General features: G+C 48.9%; 2 protein-coding genes across 6 annotated transcripts in view; both read left to right on the forward strand.

Moving 5' to 3' along the window:
* Positions 1–4,980, forward strand: part of CMTM8 (CKLF like MARVEL transmembrane domain containing 8) — a 94,599-nt gene extending 89,619 nt beyond the window's left edge. The window contains exons 3-4 of one of the 2 annotated variants that reach the window (XM_027957943.3): positions 3,025–3,141; positions 4,701–4,980. In XM_027957943.3, coding sequence (XP_027813744.1) covers positions 3,025–3,141; positions 4,701–4,784 — 201 coding nt within the window. In that variant the 3' untranslated portion in view covers positions 4,785–4,980. Of the gene's footprint in view, positions 1–3,024; positions 3,883–4,700 lie in introns of those variants that run through there. The other variant, XM_060402727.1, reaches the window with a different exon arrangement.
* Positions 4,981–14,054: 9,074 nt separating this feature from the next.
* The window catches only part of CMTM7 (CKLF like MARVEL transmembrane domain containing 7), a 110,141-nt gene continuing 106,607 nt past the window's right edge, over positions 14,055–17,588 (forward strand). For all 4 annotated transcript variants that reach the window (XM_060402725.1, XM_060402726.1, XM_015102212.3 and 1 more), the window contains exon 1: positions 14,055–14,268. In XM_060402725.1, the coding sequence (XP_060258708.1) occupies positions 14,110–14,268 (159 nt within the window). In that variant the 5' untranslated portion in view covers positions 14,055–14,109. The remainder of the gene's footprint in view (positions 14,269–17,588) is intronic.

Consider the following 17,588-nt stretch of genomic DNA (forward strand, 5'->3'; position numbering starts at 1 on the left):
TCTCCATCCCCTTCTGTTCAAACTGGAAGTGTTCCTACTGGTATAATCCCTTACTTATTCATGGCTTCTACTGAGATTATTATTCAACTAAATTGTGCCAAGTTGCGTCCAACTTTTTGTGACCCCATGGGCTGCAGCACACCAGCCTTCCCTGTCCTTCACCATCTCCTGGAGTTTGCCCAAACTCATGTCCACTGAGTCGATGATGCCATCCAACCGTCTCATCCTCTGTTGCCCCCTTCTCCTGCCTTCAGTCTTTCCCAGTATGTCTGTTCTTTGCATCAAGTGGCCAAAGTATTTGGAGCTTCAGCTTCAGCATCAGCCCTTCCAATGAATATTCAGGGTTGATTTCTTTTAAGATCGACTGGTTGGATCTCCTTGCAGTCCAAGGGACTCTTAAGAATCTTTTCTAACACCCCAATTCAAAAGCATCAGTTCTTCAGCACTCAGTTTTCTTTATGGTCCAACTCTCACATCCATACATGACCACTGGAAAAATGATAGCTTTGACTAGACGGATCTTTGTTGGCAAAGTTATGTCTCTGTTTTTTAACACACTGTCTAGGTTGGTCATAGTTTTTCTTGTTAATTCTAGTTCCAAAATCTGTACCCAACTCTCTGCCCCAAATTCTGTATTCATCAGGGTTCTCTAGAGAAATAGAAGTAATAGAATGTTTATCTATATAAAAAGATTTGCTCCAAGAATCGGCTCATGGGCTTATGGAGCCCAAGACATCCCGAGACCTGCAGACAGCAAGCTGGAGGCCCAGGAGAGCTAATAGGCCTGAGAACCAGGAGAGCTGCTGTTATAAATTCTAATCCAAAAGCCAGCAGGCTTGAGACCCAAGAAGACCTGAAGTTTCAGTTGAAGTCCAAAAGCAGGAACAAAGACTGGCGGTCCCAGCTCAAGGCAGTCTGGCAGAGTTTCCTCTTACTCACAGGAAGGCCAGCCTTTCTTTGGAGTTAGGCCGTTACTGACTAGGTGCGGCCCACCCATACTGGCAGGGGCAGTTTGCTTTACCCGGTTGGTCTACTGATTCAAACATCGATCTTATCTAAAAACACCTTGATACACATCCAGAATAGTGTACCAGCATAAGTTAACACGTCAGACTAACCATCCCAGCACTTTGTGTGATACATACTAAAGTGGGGGGATGTACCGAGTGGGATGCCCACGTCTGTATTTGGGGAAGCAGATTGACTGACTCCCACCTGTTTACCCAGAAACAAAAGTGAGGATTCCCCATGAAGACCTTCAAGAACCGGGTGTAGTTTCTGAGAGTCAAGTCCGTAGTGGTCCCACACATGCCTGGGGCAGTGGAGGCAGCCCTGGGGGAGGTGGCACCCTGCTTCCCAGGCAGGCGCGGGGAAGACTGCCTCGTTTGGTTGAGGGAGTCATGGAAGGCTGCCACCCCGAAGCTGTGGCACAGGGGATCCAGGTGAGGGCGAATCACAGTGAGTTGGGGAAATTTAAGGAAAGCTGATTTGGAGGAAGAGGAGTCTTGAACCAGGTCTCGAGGAAGACGCTTCAGTGCTGGGAAGAAGATGAGCCTGGAAAAGGTAACATGGGAGCCAGTGGTCCAGATGTGGGAATGGGCAGGACCCTGACTTCCACCTCTGCCCAAGTCTCAGTTCCAAGCCGATGCTCTGGACCAGAGGCTGGCAAACTTTCTCTGTCACAGTCATTCAGCTCTGCTTACTGTGGGAGAGCTGCCTTAGACACTTAGTAAATGAACAAGCATGACTGTGCTCCAGCAAAACTTTTTACATAAAGACTGGCAGGTAGGAGACCTCCCTGGAGATCCAGTGGTTAAGACTCAGAGCTCCCAGTGCAGAGGCACGGGTTCAATCCCTGATTGGGGAGCTAAGATGCCCACATGTTGTGAGCGGTGCAGGCAAAAAAGTTAAAAAAAAAAACTGGTAGACTTGAGTTTCTCTGGCCTTTTCACACATGGGTGAGCAGCCCTGACGGGGAGGCGATGGTCTTTCTTGAAGCAACAAAGTGATTAAACACTTCTGAAGGGGCTCCAAGTCTCGTTCTGCTGACTGCTAGTCAGGATTCTTTATCTTGCTGACCTTCAGCCTAGAGCATCTACTAGTCTCTCTCTCCTCCAAGCCTAAGATTCCTTCATTGATCTAAAACATTAAAGATTTAAAACATTGCCTGTAATGTTACTTTTTTTTTTCACTTGTTTAATGATGCTTCCTTCTGAAACTCCCTGGTTTTAAAATGCTCTGATTTGCATTTTCAGAATTTGTCATCATGAGGCATGTCCCATCCCCATTCTACCATAAAGAAGCTGAGGTTTGAAGCCTCCTGACTTTGCGCAGGTTCACACACATCTGGGCCCATGTCTCTCGACTTCCACCCAGCAGGTTTTCTCTGCCAGCATCCTGCTCGGGGTGTTTCTCTGCCCGAGAAGTAATTAGAACCCTGGCCAGCAGCCAGGAGACCCCTTCACATCAGGAGCTGCACGCTCACACGTATGAGGAGACCAGAAGGTCAGACAAATGAGTGTAAACTCAGAGAGTGTGGAATCCTTGCCACCCAGACCCACGGACTTAAACAACTGCAGAATATTCCTCAACTAGAAATAAGCTGTGTTCCCAGAATCTCTAGGTCTTCTGTTGTTGGCTTTTCCCCCTTCCCTGGAGAATCCAGAAATCTGGGTTTCTGTCTCAGCTCCCCCATTTTGGAGATGTTCGCAGCCAAATTTTGGAAATTTCATGTATTGCCACTAGACGCCAATAAAGATCAGGCGTGTCTGGCCTCTAGTTGGGACGTTTTATTTGCTGCTCTCATTGAGGAGCCCTTTGCAAGGCCTCATGCCTGTGTGAGTGGAGAAGTAGCATGCAGAAGGGACCCCTAGGCGCCAAGGCGCCTTCTCATTAGCCTTGTCCCCTGCCTTCTTCCTGCGTCCGCATGAGCGCCTTGCCAAGTGCGATTCTAGCTGCTTCTGGGGTCTGGGGGTGCCCAGACCTTCCCAGGCTCCCTAAACACTCTGCACCTCTGCTTCCCAGGGCCTGTGGTTTAACGGCAGTGCCTTCGCCTTATACCTCTCAGCTGCTATTGTGGACGCATCTTCCGTCTCCCCGGAGAGAGACAGTCACAACTTCAACAGCTGGGCAGCTTCGTCGGTGAGTGCGCCTGTCATCCCGGGGGTCTCCTCCTCCCCGAGGCCGGCTGCGGATCAGAGGGAAAAGGACAAAGTTACCCGCAGAACTTCCCAGGTGGCTCGGCAGTAAAGAAAGCGCCTGCCAGTGCAGGACACACAGGAGATGCGGGTTTGATCCCTGGGTCGGGAAGATCTCCTGGAGATGGAAATGGCAACCCACTCCAGTGTTATAGCCTGGAGAATCCCATGGACAGAGGAGCCTTGTGGCTACAGTCCATGGGGTCACAAAGAGTTGGATGTGACTGGGCGACTGAGGACGTCACCTGTAGGGAAAAGCATCACCTGCCGGGGGGACTCCTTGGCAATGAACTTCTGCTTGGAGTATCATGGGGCCTCCTGATGGCCTGGAGTGTGAAGAGGCTGAAATAGTGCACTGGAGTGGAACCCAGACTCTGGAACAAAACAAGTATCTGTGGGAGAAAAATCATTTGAGGCGTTCTAAGAATAATTCTGCTGCCTACAGCATCAGTTTGGGGAGAGACAGAGATGAGCACTCTAGGATTCTGTTTAAGTAGAAATTGTTGTTTACACCCTAACGATGCCTGGAGGGATAAACCCTAGCGGAGGTTCCTTCCAGGGACTGTGATGGTCCATGAGGGGTGTGGGATGAGAGGCTTCTGCTTTTTAATTCATGTACTTCTGTACTGTTGGTATTTTTGAATCATGTGTATTTTTCAAATTTAAAAAACTAACTTTAAAAGTTTCTCTGAGATTGGCCTTGAAATATTTCATCAGCATCAGAAGTGTTAGGGGGAGTGGGCAGTTAGACAGGAAGGCCAGCAGGGTGATGTTAAAGCTGACGGGTGATACATGGGTATTTATTGTACCAGTGCTTTAAACTTATATTTCAAAATCTCTGCATGCATGCATACCAAGTTGCTTCATTCATGTCTGACTCTTTGTGACCCCATGGACTGTAGCCCTCCAGGCTCCTCTGTCCATGGGATTCTCCAGGTAAGGATGGAGTGGGTGCTTTACCCTATTAGAAGATAAATGGCATGAGTCCACATGAGATTAAAAATCACAGTCTGTTGTAGTTAACGCACACAGCAAGACTCAGCTGGGTTGTTTATCCATCCTATTGTATAGCACAGGGAACTATATTCAATACCCTGTGATAAACCATAATGGAAAATAATATGAGAATACATACATATATATATATATATATATATATATATATGTATATATAGGCGTCCCAGGTGGCGCTAGTGGCAAAGAACCCTCCTGCCATCGCAGGAGATGGAAGAGACACGGGTTCGATCTCTGGGTTGGGAAGATCCCCTGGAGGAAGGCAGGGGATTGGAGTAAAGCTACAGGCTTCCCAGATAGTTCCAAGAAAGAAAAACAGCCCAAATCCATTCCAGAAGGAAGGTAATTGAACCAGTAAAGCGGTTTTAGACGAGAAAACCTGGAGTCCAGGGATGCGGTCAGTACGTTATTCGATGGAAGTGAAGTGGTAGCTTTTGCTAATTGGGATGAATTCTAAACCCCCTTTCTACTGTGTTTTGTTTTCTCCAGTTCTTCGCCTTTCTGGTCACCATCTGCTACGCTGGAAACACATATTTCAGTTTTATAGCTTGGAGATCCAGGACCATACAGTGATTCACCATTTTGAAAATTAAAAGGGGGTTGGGGGGGAGGAAGACTCACTGTAAAACAAACAAACAAAAACAAACCTGTAGGTATGATGTATGTTCCCAGAGATTTGTATTTAACTAATGTTTTTATATACTTAGTTAAATTTGCTCACACTGGTTTGTTACAATTAAACTGGATACTTATTTGCTGTAGCTTCTAATGACTGTCTTCACTGTCTTGTTGCTGTCTTCACAGACCTTAGTTTCTTAGGTGATGTAGAGAGAGATGAACTGCTGATAGGAAGAATGCATCAAGTTCATCAACCAAACTTTTAAAAATGCTAGATTCTTTTTTGACTAAATGTTGCAGAGTTGAGGGAGGCATGGTGTCTCATGCAAGAAAGGAGACCTTTCGCTGAAGCCTGAGGCTGGGGGCTGCCAGGGGCTCTTCACCCTCAGGGGGCTGCCCAGGGTTGATACTGCTGGAAGACACTGTACACAGGCCAGTGTGTCAGAGCGATCCATCTCCCCAAGCCTGGCATCCATGATTCTCACACGCCGACCAGTTGGCACCAAAAGCATCTAACGGCCACTAACCTTGCAGCTTAGTAATGAGCTCCCCTTAAGCGATGCTCTGAGCACAGTGGCTGATGTGCTGCTGGTTGGTTTTTCTAACACTGATTAAAATAAACCCGTAACCATTAAAAGAAAAAATACTTGCCTGTGCCTTCAAACCGTCCTGCTGACCCCAGAGACAGAAGTACCACATTGAGCGGAACATGTCTGACCCAAAGGTCCCAAATCTCTAGGCTCCAGCCTGAATAGTTTGTAACATTCTTATCAGGTCTTAGGAGACGGTGGGACGATGCCTGTTTGGGAGGCAGATGTGCACTCAGAGGAAGTGTTCTCGGGCAGGATGGCTCTTGCTGGCACGGCAGTGTATCTTCAGTGATTTTTCTAACTGAGCCTCTTTTGAAAAACAGAAAGCCACAGAAACGCTGGTGTAGTTGGTGAGCAGGAGCGGGTTCAGCCGAACACTCTGGATGCGGCCCCGTGGCCCCCGCCGTTCTGCTCGTGTGGCGGAGCCATTTCTTTCGCTTGCGTGTTGTTTGTGCTGGTTTCCCTGTTCCTCTGATTACTCCCTGTATAAGAAGGAGAGCTGGGATTTCTCCAGTGTCTAATGACACCCACCCCAGACCTTTGAAAGGAACAGTGAAGAATGTTCCTGGCTTGTGGGTCCAAAGTGGTTGTGGGGAGGGGACACCAAGAGGGAGGGGGGTGTGGGGCGCGGGAAGCCTGTCTGAGTCCCACCTGTAGTCTCGATGCTTCGGGTTCTGCAGCTCACACCTGCAGCTGACTGGAGCTGCCCGTGCGCTTCCTGGAGTTTTGTTCCCAGGCATCACCCGGACAGCCTGCGACTTGCTGATTTTGCAGGAAAAGCTGAAATAACTAGTCAGGGTGTGTGCACCACCTCTCTCCATCTTTCCCTCTCACACTCGCAGAAGCCTGTTCACCTTCCGCATACCTTCCGTGTATCCATTTTTCTTAAATTGAAATACAGTGCGTTTACAGTGTTGTGTTTTAAGTGCACAGCGAGTGATACACTTTAACATATACATAAGCATATATATTCTTTTTTTTTACATTATCTCACATTACCAGGTGGATTTTTAAGTACTTTGTATTGCAGGTAAGCCTCCTTGAAAGGCAGAAAAACTGTAACCTGAGAGGTCTGTTTCTGTCATGAGGAAGAAGCCTGTTTTTATGATCTGTGTGTGTGTGTGTGTGTGTGTGTGTGTGTGTGATTTCTACAACCATGGCCGCATTTATAGGAAGTAACTTCTGGGGTAAAAGATTTCGTTAGCCAACTTGAAATAGCCGCCAAATAGACTACAACCAACTGTGGACCTTTCCTAAACTGGCAGCACCAAAGGGATCAATTTCAAGGGATCTATTTCAAGAGATCAGTGTTTCATCTCTGTCCATGCGGGGTGTGGGGGACTTGCCTTCTCGTCTCTATTTGTGACTTTTCAAGAGCATGACCCTTAGCGTTGCCTTGAAAGTTCACCTCCAAAAAACCACCCAAAAAACAAAAAGCATTTATTTTTAGCTGAAAGGAAGTTCTTATTTCTTGTTTTGAGTGCTGACTTTGTTCGTCAATAATTTTTAAGTGTGAATTTTTAGACAACAAAATGATTCTCTGCTGAAGCTGGAAGTTTTGAGCTGGGTTTAATTTTTCTCTGGAAAAAGAAGGAATAAAAAAAGCAAAGCCACATGCAACAGAGCCCGCATAACAAGAAGAGTAGTTTTCTGGGGATGAGAAATATTATTCCAAGTACAGTAGAATGTGCTTACACTCTGTCGTCTTAGCCCTCCCAGCACCATCACATTCTCTTTCATAGAACTGAGGGGGGCGGGTTTCATTTAATGTATTTACCCACTCATGACAAATCAATGAAATGCTTTAGGGGTTTAATTTCTCTCTATGGCTATTTCCAACTCTTAGCCCCACAAGGTAAATGTTTAGCCAATATTTTAAAACTAAAAAAATCTAGAGGCAAGAATGTTTGGCATCAGTTACCTTTGTACATTTTTAAATTCTCCCTTCATAGGAGACCCCCCACAGGGTACCAGTGCACAAGCATGTTAAATACACAAGCTATCTCTGCACAGACATTTAACAACACTAACTGAAGATGCAGCCCTGGCTAGGAAATCAATTTAAAAGTCTGAATTTCTGTTCCCTAGACAATTCTTAAATTGAAAAGAGATTTTCACAGGAAAAAAAAACAATCCAGGCACACCTCATTTTATTGCCCTTCACTTTACAGATACCGTGTTTTAGACAAACTGAAGGTTTGAGGCAACCCTATGTGGATCAAGTCCATTTTTCCAGTAGCATTTCCTCACTTCATATCTGTGTCGCATTTTAGTAATTCTCCCAGTATTTCAAACTTTCTCATTATTATGTTTCTTACAGTGATCTGTGATCTTTGATGTTACTATTTGTTTTCAGGTGCCACAAACCGTGCCCATATAAGATGATGACTTTAATCCATAAATGTGTGTGTCCCGACTGCTCATTCCCCATCTCTCTCCTTCTCTATAGGCCTCCCTGTTCCCTCAGACAACAGTATTGAGATTAGGCCAGTTAATAACCCTGCAATGGCCTCTGAAGTGTTCGCGTGAAAGGAAGAGGTCCATGTGTCTCAGTTTAAATCAAAAGCTAGAAATGATTAAGCTTAATGAGGAAGGCATGTTGAAAGCCCAGACAGGCTGAAAGCTTAGCCTCTTGTGCCAAACGGCCAAGTTGCAAATTCAAAGGAAAGGTTCCTGAAGGAAATTAAAAGTGCTATTCCAGTGGACACAAGAATGATAAGAAAGGGAAATAGCCTAATGGCTGATATGTAAGTTTTTGGGGTCTGTGTAGAAAGAAGATCAAAACAGCCACTTTTCTTGAAGCGGGCGGGGGGGGGGGAGCCTAATCCAGAGCTAGGTCATAACTCGTTTTAATTCTAGGAAGGCTGAGAGAGATGAGGCAGCTGCAGAGGAAAAGTCTGAAGCTAACAGAGGTTGGCTCATGAGGTTTATTTTTTTTTATTTTTTGTTTTTTTGGTTCATGAGGTTTGAAGAAAGAGGCCATCCCTTTAAAGTTGGAGGTGAAACAGCAAGTGCTGACGCAGAAGCTGCGGCAAGTTGTGCAGAAGATCTAGATAATTCATAAGCGTGGCCACTCTAAATAACAGATTTTCAATGTAGACAAGTCAGGCTTCTATTGGAAGAAGATGCCATCCGGGACTTTCTGAGCTGGAGAGAAGTCAATGCCTGGCTTCAAAGCTTCAAGGGACAGGTTGACTTTGTCATTAGGGGTGAAACACAGCTGGTGATTTTAAGTTTAGTGTTCATTTACCATTCTGAAAATCCTAGGGACCTTAAAGTGAAAGTGTTAGTCGCTCAGTCGTGTCTGACTCTCTGCGATCCCATGGACTGTAGTTCATCAGGCTCGTGAAATTCTCCAGGCAAGAATACTGGAGTGGGTTGCCATTTCCTCCCCCAGGGGATCTTCCCAACCCAGGGATCGAACCCGGGTCTCCCACCATGCAGGCAGATTCTTGACCGGCTGAACCACCAGGGAAGCCCCAGGGACCTTAAGGGTTATGCTGTATCCACCCTGCCTGCGCTCTGCCAGTGAAAAACAAAAGCCTGGATGACAGCGCCTCTGTTGACAGCATGGTTTACTGGCTACTTTAAGCCCACCGTTGAGACGCACTGCTCAAAAGAAAAAAAGATTCCTTTCCAAATATGACTGCTTATTGACGAGGCACCAGCTCACCCAAGAGCTCTGGTGGAGATGAACACGAGATTAATGTTGTCATGCCTGCTAACACAACACCTGTTCTGGAGCCTGTGGATCATGGAGTCATTTCGGCTTATTATTGAAGAAATACATTTTGTAAGGCTTTGACTGCTGTAGATGGTGATTTCTCTGACAGATCTGGGCAAAGTCAGTTGAAAACCTTCTGGAAAGGACTGTTTTTTAACAACTGGTGTCACTTAGAATATTCGTGATTCATAAGAAGAGGTCAAAAGAGCCACGTTGCCAGCAGTTTGGAGAGAGTTGGTTCCAGCCGTCGTGGAGGGCTTTGGGGGATCGAGGCTTCAGCAGAGGAAGTAACTGCGGATGTGGAGGGAAGGGCGGGAGAGCCAGTTAGAAGTGGAGCCTGGAGCCTTCCCTGGCTGGCAGTGGTTAAGACTCCGAGCTCCCAGTGTGAGGGGCCCAGGTTTGATCCCTGCTCGGGGAACGAAGATCCCACATGCCGTGAAGCAGCCGAAAACGAGCCAACCAACAGCGGGGGCTGGGTTGCTGCCTCTCCTCTCCTGATGAAACTCTAGTGGATGAGGAGTCGCTTGTGGAGGAGAGAAGGCAGTGGTCCCTTGCGATGGAATCTACTCCTGGTGAAGATGCTATGAAGACTGTTGAGATGAGAACAGAGGATTTAGAATATTACATAAACTCAGCTGCTAAAGCAGCAGCAGGATTCGAGAGGACTAACTCCACTTCTGAAAGAATATCGATGGGTAAAAGCTATCAAACAACACTAGCAAGTGCAGAAATCATTTGTGAAAGGAGTCCATCGATGAGGCAAACTTCAGTGTTGTCCTATCTTAAGAAGAAGACGGCCACCCCAAAATTCAACAGCCACCGCCTTGATCAATCAGCTGCCATCAACATCCAGGCTAGACCCTCTACCAGCAAAGAGCTTATGATTTGCTGAAAGCCAGAGGATTGTTAGCGTTTTTTAGTGAAAAATATTTTTAAAATTATGTACATTGTTTTTTAGACAGAATGCTAATAATAGGCTATAGTATAAACAGAACTTTTATGTGCCCCGAGAAACCAAAAAAATTTGTGTGACTCGTTATTGTTATGGTCCAGGACCAAACCTGCCCGATCTCCGAAGAAAGCCCATATTGGCCTAAATACACACAGGTGCGCACTGAAAGAGCAACCTGGGAAATATTTCCTGACTTGGTGTTACATAAATATTCTGGCTACGTTCTGCTGCCGAAGTGAATTGTAAGTGTACAGAGGTTAAAGAAGGTAGGTGACTCTTCCCGGTGCTGGTGACTTTTGGGCAACGGGAAAGATCAGAATATCTATTGTTAAAAGTAAACAAGTATTTGGTGTATATAAAAGAGTATCAGGTTTGAGGGAAAGTGCTTGGCAACCCAGAGGTGATGACTTTTCAGAAACTTAAGGTGAGTGGCAGGAAAGTTGAGGCATTCACTCATTCCATCTGGAAGGTGTGTTTCGTGTCAGTGGCAGACTTCTTTTCTAGAATATTCAGAGTAGCAGTTAAGTCAGGATGTTGCAGACCTTGCCGCTGCGTCCTCAGCATCTTCCTCTTGTCATCTGACTGCCCTTAATTTTTTTTTCAGTATCCACACCGCTCACTTACACCCCAGCGACTTCCGGGAAAGCCAGCTCCACTGTGCTCTGGGATGGAGCGTGTGGCCAGGGCTAAGCCCATCCCACCCTAGCCGCAGCAACTGGCTCAGGCAGGAGCATGTGACCCAGGCTTGCTGGGGAGTTCCGAGGCAATGTACAAGCGGGAAGTTGTTGACAGTTATCTTGTGACCATGAGGAGGAGCCAGCCATGGGATGAAGGCAACGGGAAGAAAGATAAAGATGGAAAGATACTTCATGATGACACGGCTGAACCTCCAGCTCCTCCAGCCTAGTGGATAGAAAACAGCTATACTGTGAGAAAAGGAACTAGGTGAAAAATACACACACACATATATGAAGAGTCTTAAAAATATTCATTCCCGTTGATTTGGGGATCCTTCTCTTAGGAGTCTTAAGATTCATGCCCAAAGATGCTAATCCTGGTCTTATGTATAATAGGAAAAAAAGTAAATTAGCCTAAAACCCTACCAGTAGGAGAATGATGGGTCAATAAATCACTGAATGAAACTTTATAAATGAATGCAGTACAACCCAAGTTTATTCAGAATCAGAATTGGCTAGCACCATCATTAATGATTTTAGCTTTGTATTTCTCTGGGCCAGGAAGATCCCCTGGAGAAGGAAATGACAACCCACTCCAGTACACTTGCCTGGAAAATCCTATGGATCAAGGAGCCTGGTAGGCTAAAGTCTGTGGGGTCGCAAAGAGTCAGACACGACTGAGCGACTGACACTTGTATTGTTAACACATTTTTTAAGCTGTGCTTGAACTGTGGTTGGTAGGTTGATTACGAAATTGAAAATTAGTTGTTAAAGTGCTGTCTCTTTAAATACATAGAATGAAGAAAAAAAAGCTATACACACACACAAAACATCAATGCTGCCACGAAAAAGTCTTTGTGAGGAATTTCTAACAGGAAATTGTGGTATGATTCAGAGCTTAATTGTAAAGGATCATGGGGTGATTTTTAAATTTCTTTGTTTTTCCTAGAAAAAAAAGAATACACAGTGAGCATTTCTGTTCAGACTTAATTTTAATTTAATAGAACAGTGAAATTGATCTGACCTGTTTGATAGTCACAGTTATTCTTGGGCTGCATGGCTGTGCTGTGGTCAGATGTGCCCGACTCTTTGCGACCCCATGGACTATAGCCAAGTTAGTGGGCCCCCTCACTCTTGTGAGTGCACTCACCTAACCCCTTGCTCCCCAGGGGGCAGCCCTTCTCACCAAGAGGGCATCACATTGTGTAGACATCTCCGTGTACTTGGCCACAGGTCAAGTACACTCCAGATCAGCAGACGGCTCTTGTGCGGCCAAGCCTCTCGCTCCAGCTTTTTAAAAAAGAAAAAATTTATTTGGCTGCACTAGCTCTCAGTTGCGGCATGCAGGATCTAGTTCCCTGACCACGGATCAAACCCCGGGTCCCCTGTATTGGGAACATGGAGTTTTAGTCCCTGAACCACCAGGGTAGTCCCTGTCGCTCAGGCTTTTAAGTGATCGTGATAAAATGATTAACACAGAATGGGCCACCACCAGTGATTACGTCTGATCGAGGCTGGGTGGCACGTGGGCCAGCGGCAGGGAAACCCAGCCAAGTCTCGGCTTCACTGGACTTGGAAACGACAGTGGTTCACAAACTCTGAAATGCATCTGATTCATGTAGGAGGTTGAGGGCCGATCTTGCCAGAACACAGGTTGCTGAGTCTCATACCCGGAGGTTCTGATTCAGCAGGTCTGGGCAGATGGAGAGGGGAAGCGGTGAGAATTTGCATTTCTCACAAGTTCCCAGGTGATGCTGGGAACACAAATCGAAAATCACTGATTTAGGAGATTGGTGGCCCCTGGAAGGAAGAGTAATCCAGTGCTAGTTTCTTTTTTTGCTTCCCTGAAGCCTTCACAGCAACAAAGACCTCACGTCGTCTCCACAGTGTGTTGTGACCCCTTGGAAAAGCACAGAAGCGAAGATGTGAAACTGTATAGAAAATGACATGCGATGTCAGCTTCGTGCCCGGGGCATCTGAAGCTGTCACAGAGCACCTGCATAGCTGTCACATTGTCACAGCAGCCCTGAGGTGCGGTTACCTTTGTTTTAGAGAATGAAACGGAAGTACCAGGCACCATGACTGTCGTCTAAACAGAAAACAGATATTGGAGGCGGTTTCTTTCTTTGGTCATGAAAACTTCCTAGTGTACACGAAAGTAGAGAACGTGGTGTCACGAATCCCCGAATGCTTCAGCTTTGGCAATGACTGGTTCTCAGACTTGAGCGTTCAGTAGAATCACCTGGCAGACTTGGCAAAGCAGAGATTTCATGAGTTATCCCTACTTTCTAGAATTATCAAAGGACTTCTCCAGTGGTCCTGCGGTTAAGATGCCAAGCTCCCACTGTAGGGGGCCCGGGATCTTAGTTGGGGAACTAAGGTTCCGCATACCACATGGTCCAACTGAAGAAATTATCAGGACTTATCAACAGTTAGCACTGGCATCCAGTGATCTCATGAGGTAGGATTTTGTGTTGTGTGGAAACATTTCGTGGTTTGATGACTGATAGCATTTCCTTTCAGTGATCCTGCTTGCTCGTTTAAAAAATAACCCAGAACGCAGGAAACAGCATCTCTCTTGGATAGCGGTTTGACAGCTTCTTATAGAGAGAAACCTGTGCTCACTTTGTGACCCAGCAAACCCATTGATAGTTGCCCCCACACACATAGAAATGAGAGCTTCTGACCGCCAAAAAAATTTCACCAGAATGGTCACAGCTTTATAGGGTAAAATGGGATTGATCTCGATGCATCCTGTCGAGTGAAAGAAGCCAGAAAAAATGAGAATATTATGTCAAGTCTATCAAATCCGAGAAGAAGCAAAACGAATCTATAGCGACAGGAAGTGGGAAAAGAGCACGATGGAACTTTTCCCCCGTGGGCGGTGATTACACAGATGTACATTCACACACAGAACAATTAACAGAGCTGAACACGGAAGGCTTGGGCATTTCAGTGAGTGTAGTTTACACTTCAAGAGCCCTCAGCACACATCCGCAGCCTCGCCCACACCAGATCCCAGGAGGCTCAGACCAGCTGTGCCCGGCCTCGCCCACCTCGGAAAGGCTAATACTCGGGGCATCCGCTTCCCTCGGCCCCCTCTAGCTCAACTTCCGCGCCTCCCCAAGGGCGGAGGCTACAGCCGCCTTTCAGCTGCGCGCCGGCCAGTGTAGCCGAGGCTGGGTGGGCGTCCTCCGAGCGGGCCCGGGGCGCGTGCGCCCCGCCCACCAAGGCCCCGCCCCGCCCACAGGCCCCGCCCCGCCCCACAAGGCCCCGCCCTCTGGTACTGGCCCTTGCCCTCCGCCGGCGGAGGCAGCCCGCGGGCGAGGGCCGCGCGATGTCGCACGCAGCCGGGCTCGTCCGCACCACGTGCAGCAGCGGCAGCGCCCCGGGAGCCGGGGCCGGCGCGGGGCCGCTGGGCGCGAGCTCCTCGGAGGGGCTGCTGGACCCCGTCTACCCCCGCACCCACGCGGCGATGCTGAAGGTGGCGCAGATGGTAAGGGAGGCCGGGGCGCGGGCCGGGGTCCCGCGGGGAGACCGCGGAGGGCGGGGTCCGGGAGGGGGCGCGCCCGCGGCGGGAGCATCGCGCCCCGGGCGGGGTCGCGCGCCGCCCCGGTCACGTTGGAGGGGCTTCCTCCGGCGAGGAATTCGGCGCGCCCCGGCCCTGCTCCGGGCTCCCAGTTCCTCCAGCCGCTCCGCGGGGTCCGCCTGCCTGGGGCCGCAAGAAGCCACGGCCAAAGTTCCGAGCGCCTTCCTTCCTCTTCTCGGGCCGCGCCGCTTCGGACCCGCCAGGGGGTGGGGAGTGCCGGGGGGCGGCGCTCAGGCCGCGGAAGCCGGCCGCCTCCAGCTCTCTGGCCGCCGCGGCTTCCTCGCTAACCCCGCGCCGCTGGGCCTCCTGCCACCGGAGCGGCCTCGCCCGAGCGCGGGGTCCGCGGCCCGGCCTTCCGGGGGCAGAAGGTGGGGGACCCTTGGGGCAGCTGTCCCGGGCCCTGCCCCTCGACTCCCGAGGGAGGGCCTGCCCTCGGGGCCCCTGGACGGCAGCGGTCACTCGGGAGGCCTCTGTGCTTTGTGAGGAGCGGGCATCTCCGGAAAGGGAGCCGGGCGGGACCGAGGCCGGGCCCTCCAGCAGCGCAGACCTTGCCCGGCCTGTTCCCCATTCTTCTCTCTCTTCCCAAGTTTTTCTTCCTCACAATTTTTAAGCCTGAAACACCTTTCACGTTTGTCTGATGTGTTTGGAAACTCGGCCGGGCTCATTGTGATTCCACTCCAGATAATGTTTGCAGTGAGAATGGTAGAGGGGGGGAAAGTGGTGGTTTTGCAAGGAGGGAGGGATGGGGCTTATACGCAAGGTCACGGACCCAGAGGCCGGGCTGCCTGGACACAGGGTGAGAGCCTCGCAGGCGTCCACAGCTCTGTTACTCTGGGGGCCAAGGGCGCGTGGAGGGGACTCTGGTTTCCTGCTTAGGCCAGAACTGAAGGGAAGAGGGACTGAGTTCCCTTTTCTCAAAGAAGAGCATCTAGATGGACTAAAAATTAGGAAGTGGAAGTATTGTAGCTACTAACCAAAATAAATCAGGCACAGCTGTGTTGGCTTTGAGTGAGGCATTTTGGGGGGCTCAGGCTAAGAAATCTGATCAGCCAAATAGAGGGGACGTACCTACCTCCCCACCCGCTCCAGTGTTCTTGCCTGGAGAATCCCAGGGACGGGGGAGCCTGGTGGGCTGCCGTCTATGGGGTCGCACAGAGTCGGACACGACTGAAGCGACTTGGGAGCAGCAACCTACCGCCTCATCCTTAAGAAAGATGAATGGGAGCCTTGGAAGGTGTATCAGGAGCTGAATGATGAGATTAGTGGACAAAGATTGGGGTCAGAGCCATCCATAAGTTTAATAGACACAGACAGGGGAGAAGAGAAACCACCCCTTCATTCCTCTCCTAAACTAGCCTCTTACCTTTGGCCCTTGGGCCAAGTTGCAGGTGACAACTATGCCCCAGAGAGAACAGAGACTTGGAGAATTGCATCTCTGTGTGCCCAGAGGGTTCTTACGCCTTCTTCCTTCCCTGGGGACTGCCCTGTGGCTGCAGGCGGGTTTGAGCAGACCCCCTGGGCGTGAAGTTGCCTTCGCCATGGTCATGTTACTACGCAGAGACCATTTGGGGCTGATCTCCTCCTCCTCGTCTTCTCTGGGAGTCCCCCCAAATCCACTACCCGAGGAAGGAATATCCATCTGGATCCTCACAGAGTGTGAGCTGGAGCCGGGCCTCCTGGCATCATGCGTGTCCTTGAGGGGCCTGGGCTGGAAGGAGTGCCCGGGCCCTGCAGGCATCCAGAGGCCCTTGCCCGGGGCTCCAGCAGCACTCCTCATCATTTTGTTTGTTCATTAGACTTCAGTGAGTGCTGCGTTCACCTCTGTTTCTCCAGAAACAGATAGCTGTGACAAAGCCCTTGCCCTCAAGGATTCTGTGGTTTTGCTGAGGAGGCAGACTTGTCCCCAAACTGCCTGGCTGATGTGATGAAAGGTCTGTGGTTGCCCACATAAGGAAGGAAGGATGGAGGGGAGATTAAGGTGACATTTGAGTTGAATCTTGAGGGTTGAGTGTGGGTGTGTCAGGCTGGGCACGCCCTGTTGGCCTCCCAGTGACTTTATTCCGGTGATTCTGGGGAGGGGGGACGCAGAAAGGAAGGAGACAGGGTGAGATGAGGGCCAGTGATGGGCAGTTCTTCCTGACATTTAGAAAGGGGTCTATGTCTCTTATTGAGCATCTGCTCTGTTCTTACCTCTGCATAAGCCAAGCTTGTCGGAGAAGGCAATGGCACCCCGCTCCAGTACTCTTGCCTGGAAAATCCCATGGATGGAGGAGCCTGGTAGGCTGCAGTCCATGGGGTCGCTAGGAGTCGGACACGACTGAGCAACTTCACTTTCACTTTTCACTTTCATGCATTGGAGAAGGAAATGGCAACCCCCTCCAGTGTTCTTGCCTGGAGAATCCCAGGGACGGGGGAGCCTGGTGGGCTGCCGTCTGTGGGGTCGCACAGAGTCGGACATGACTGAAGCGAAGCCAAGCCAAGCCAAGCCTGTGGAGACAAGATAGAGCCTTTCAGCAGAGACTCTGACACTTGCAGAACCATAATAGGGAAGGAGAATCAGAATGTAGTTTCATAAGCAGTGAAGATGGAAATCTAAGTGTCTTCCAGAAGCTTCCTTTTTAAAAAGTTTTATTTTCAGTCACACTGTGCGGCTTGTGGGATCTTAGTTCCCTAATCAGGAATTGAACCCAGGCACTCGGCAGTGAGAGCCCCGAGTTCTAACTACTGGACCACCAGAGAATTCCTAGAAGGTTCCTTTATTTACTCAGTGAATATAGAGCACCTGCTGTATGCTAGGACAGTGTGGAAGGCCCAGTGAACAAGAGGGGTCAGCCCCTGACTTCTTTATAGTGTAATTGGGAAAATAAACATTGAGTGGTTTTAAATATAAACGTGTGCACTGGGACAAAAGTTACAAAGGAAAGGCCCATAGAGCAGCAGTCCCCAACCTTTTGGGCACCAGGCACCAGTTTCATGGAAGACAATTTTCCCGTGGACTGAAGGCGGGGGATGATTCAGGATGATTCAAGTGCATTACATTTATTGTGCACTTTATTTCTGTTATTATTACATCAGCTCCATCTCAGATCATCAGGCATCAGATCCCAGAGGTTGGGGACCCCTGCCGCAGGGAATTAACTGGGAGGTCTACCCTGTCAGGGAGGTAAGGAAGGGCTTTTCTGTGGAAGGGATATTTGGAGGATGAGGGAACAGCATTATCAGAAGAA

The sequence above is a fragment of the Ovis aries genome, chromosome 19 (assembly GCF_016772045.2).
Source record: "Ovis aries strain OAR_USU_Benz2616 breed Rambouillet chromosome 19, ARS-UI_Ramb_v3.0, whole genome shotgun sequence".
Classification (NCBI taxonomy): domain Eukaryota; kingdom Metazoa; phylum Chordata; class Mammalia; order Artiodactyla; family Bovidae; genus Ovis; species Ovis aries.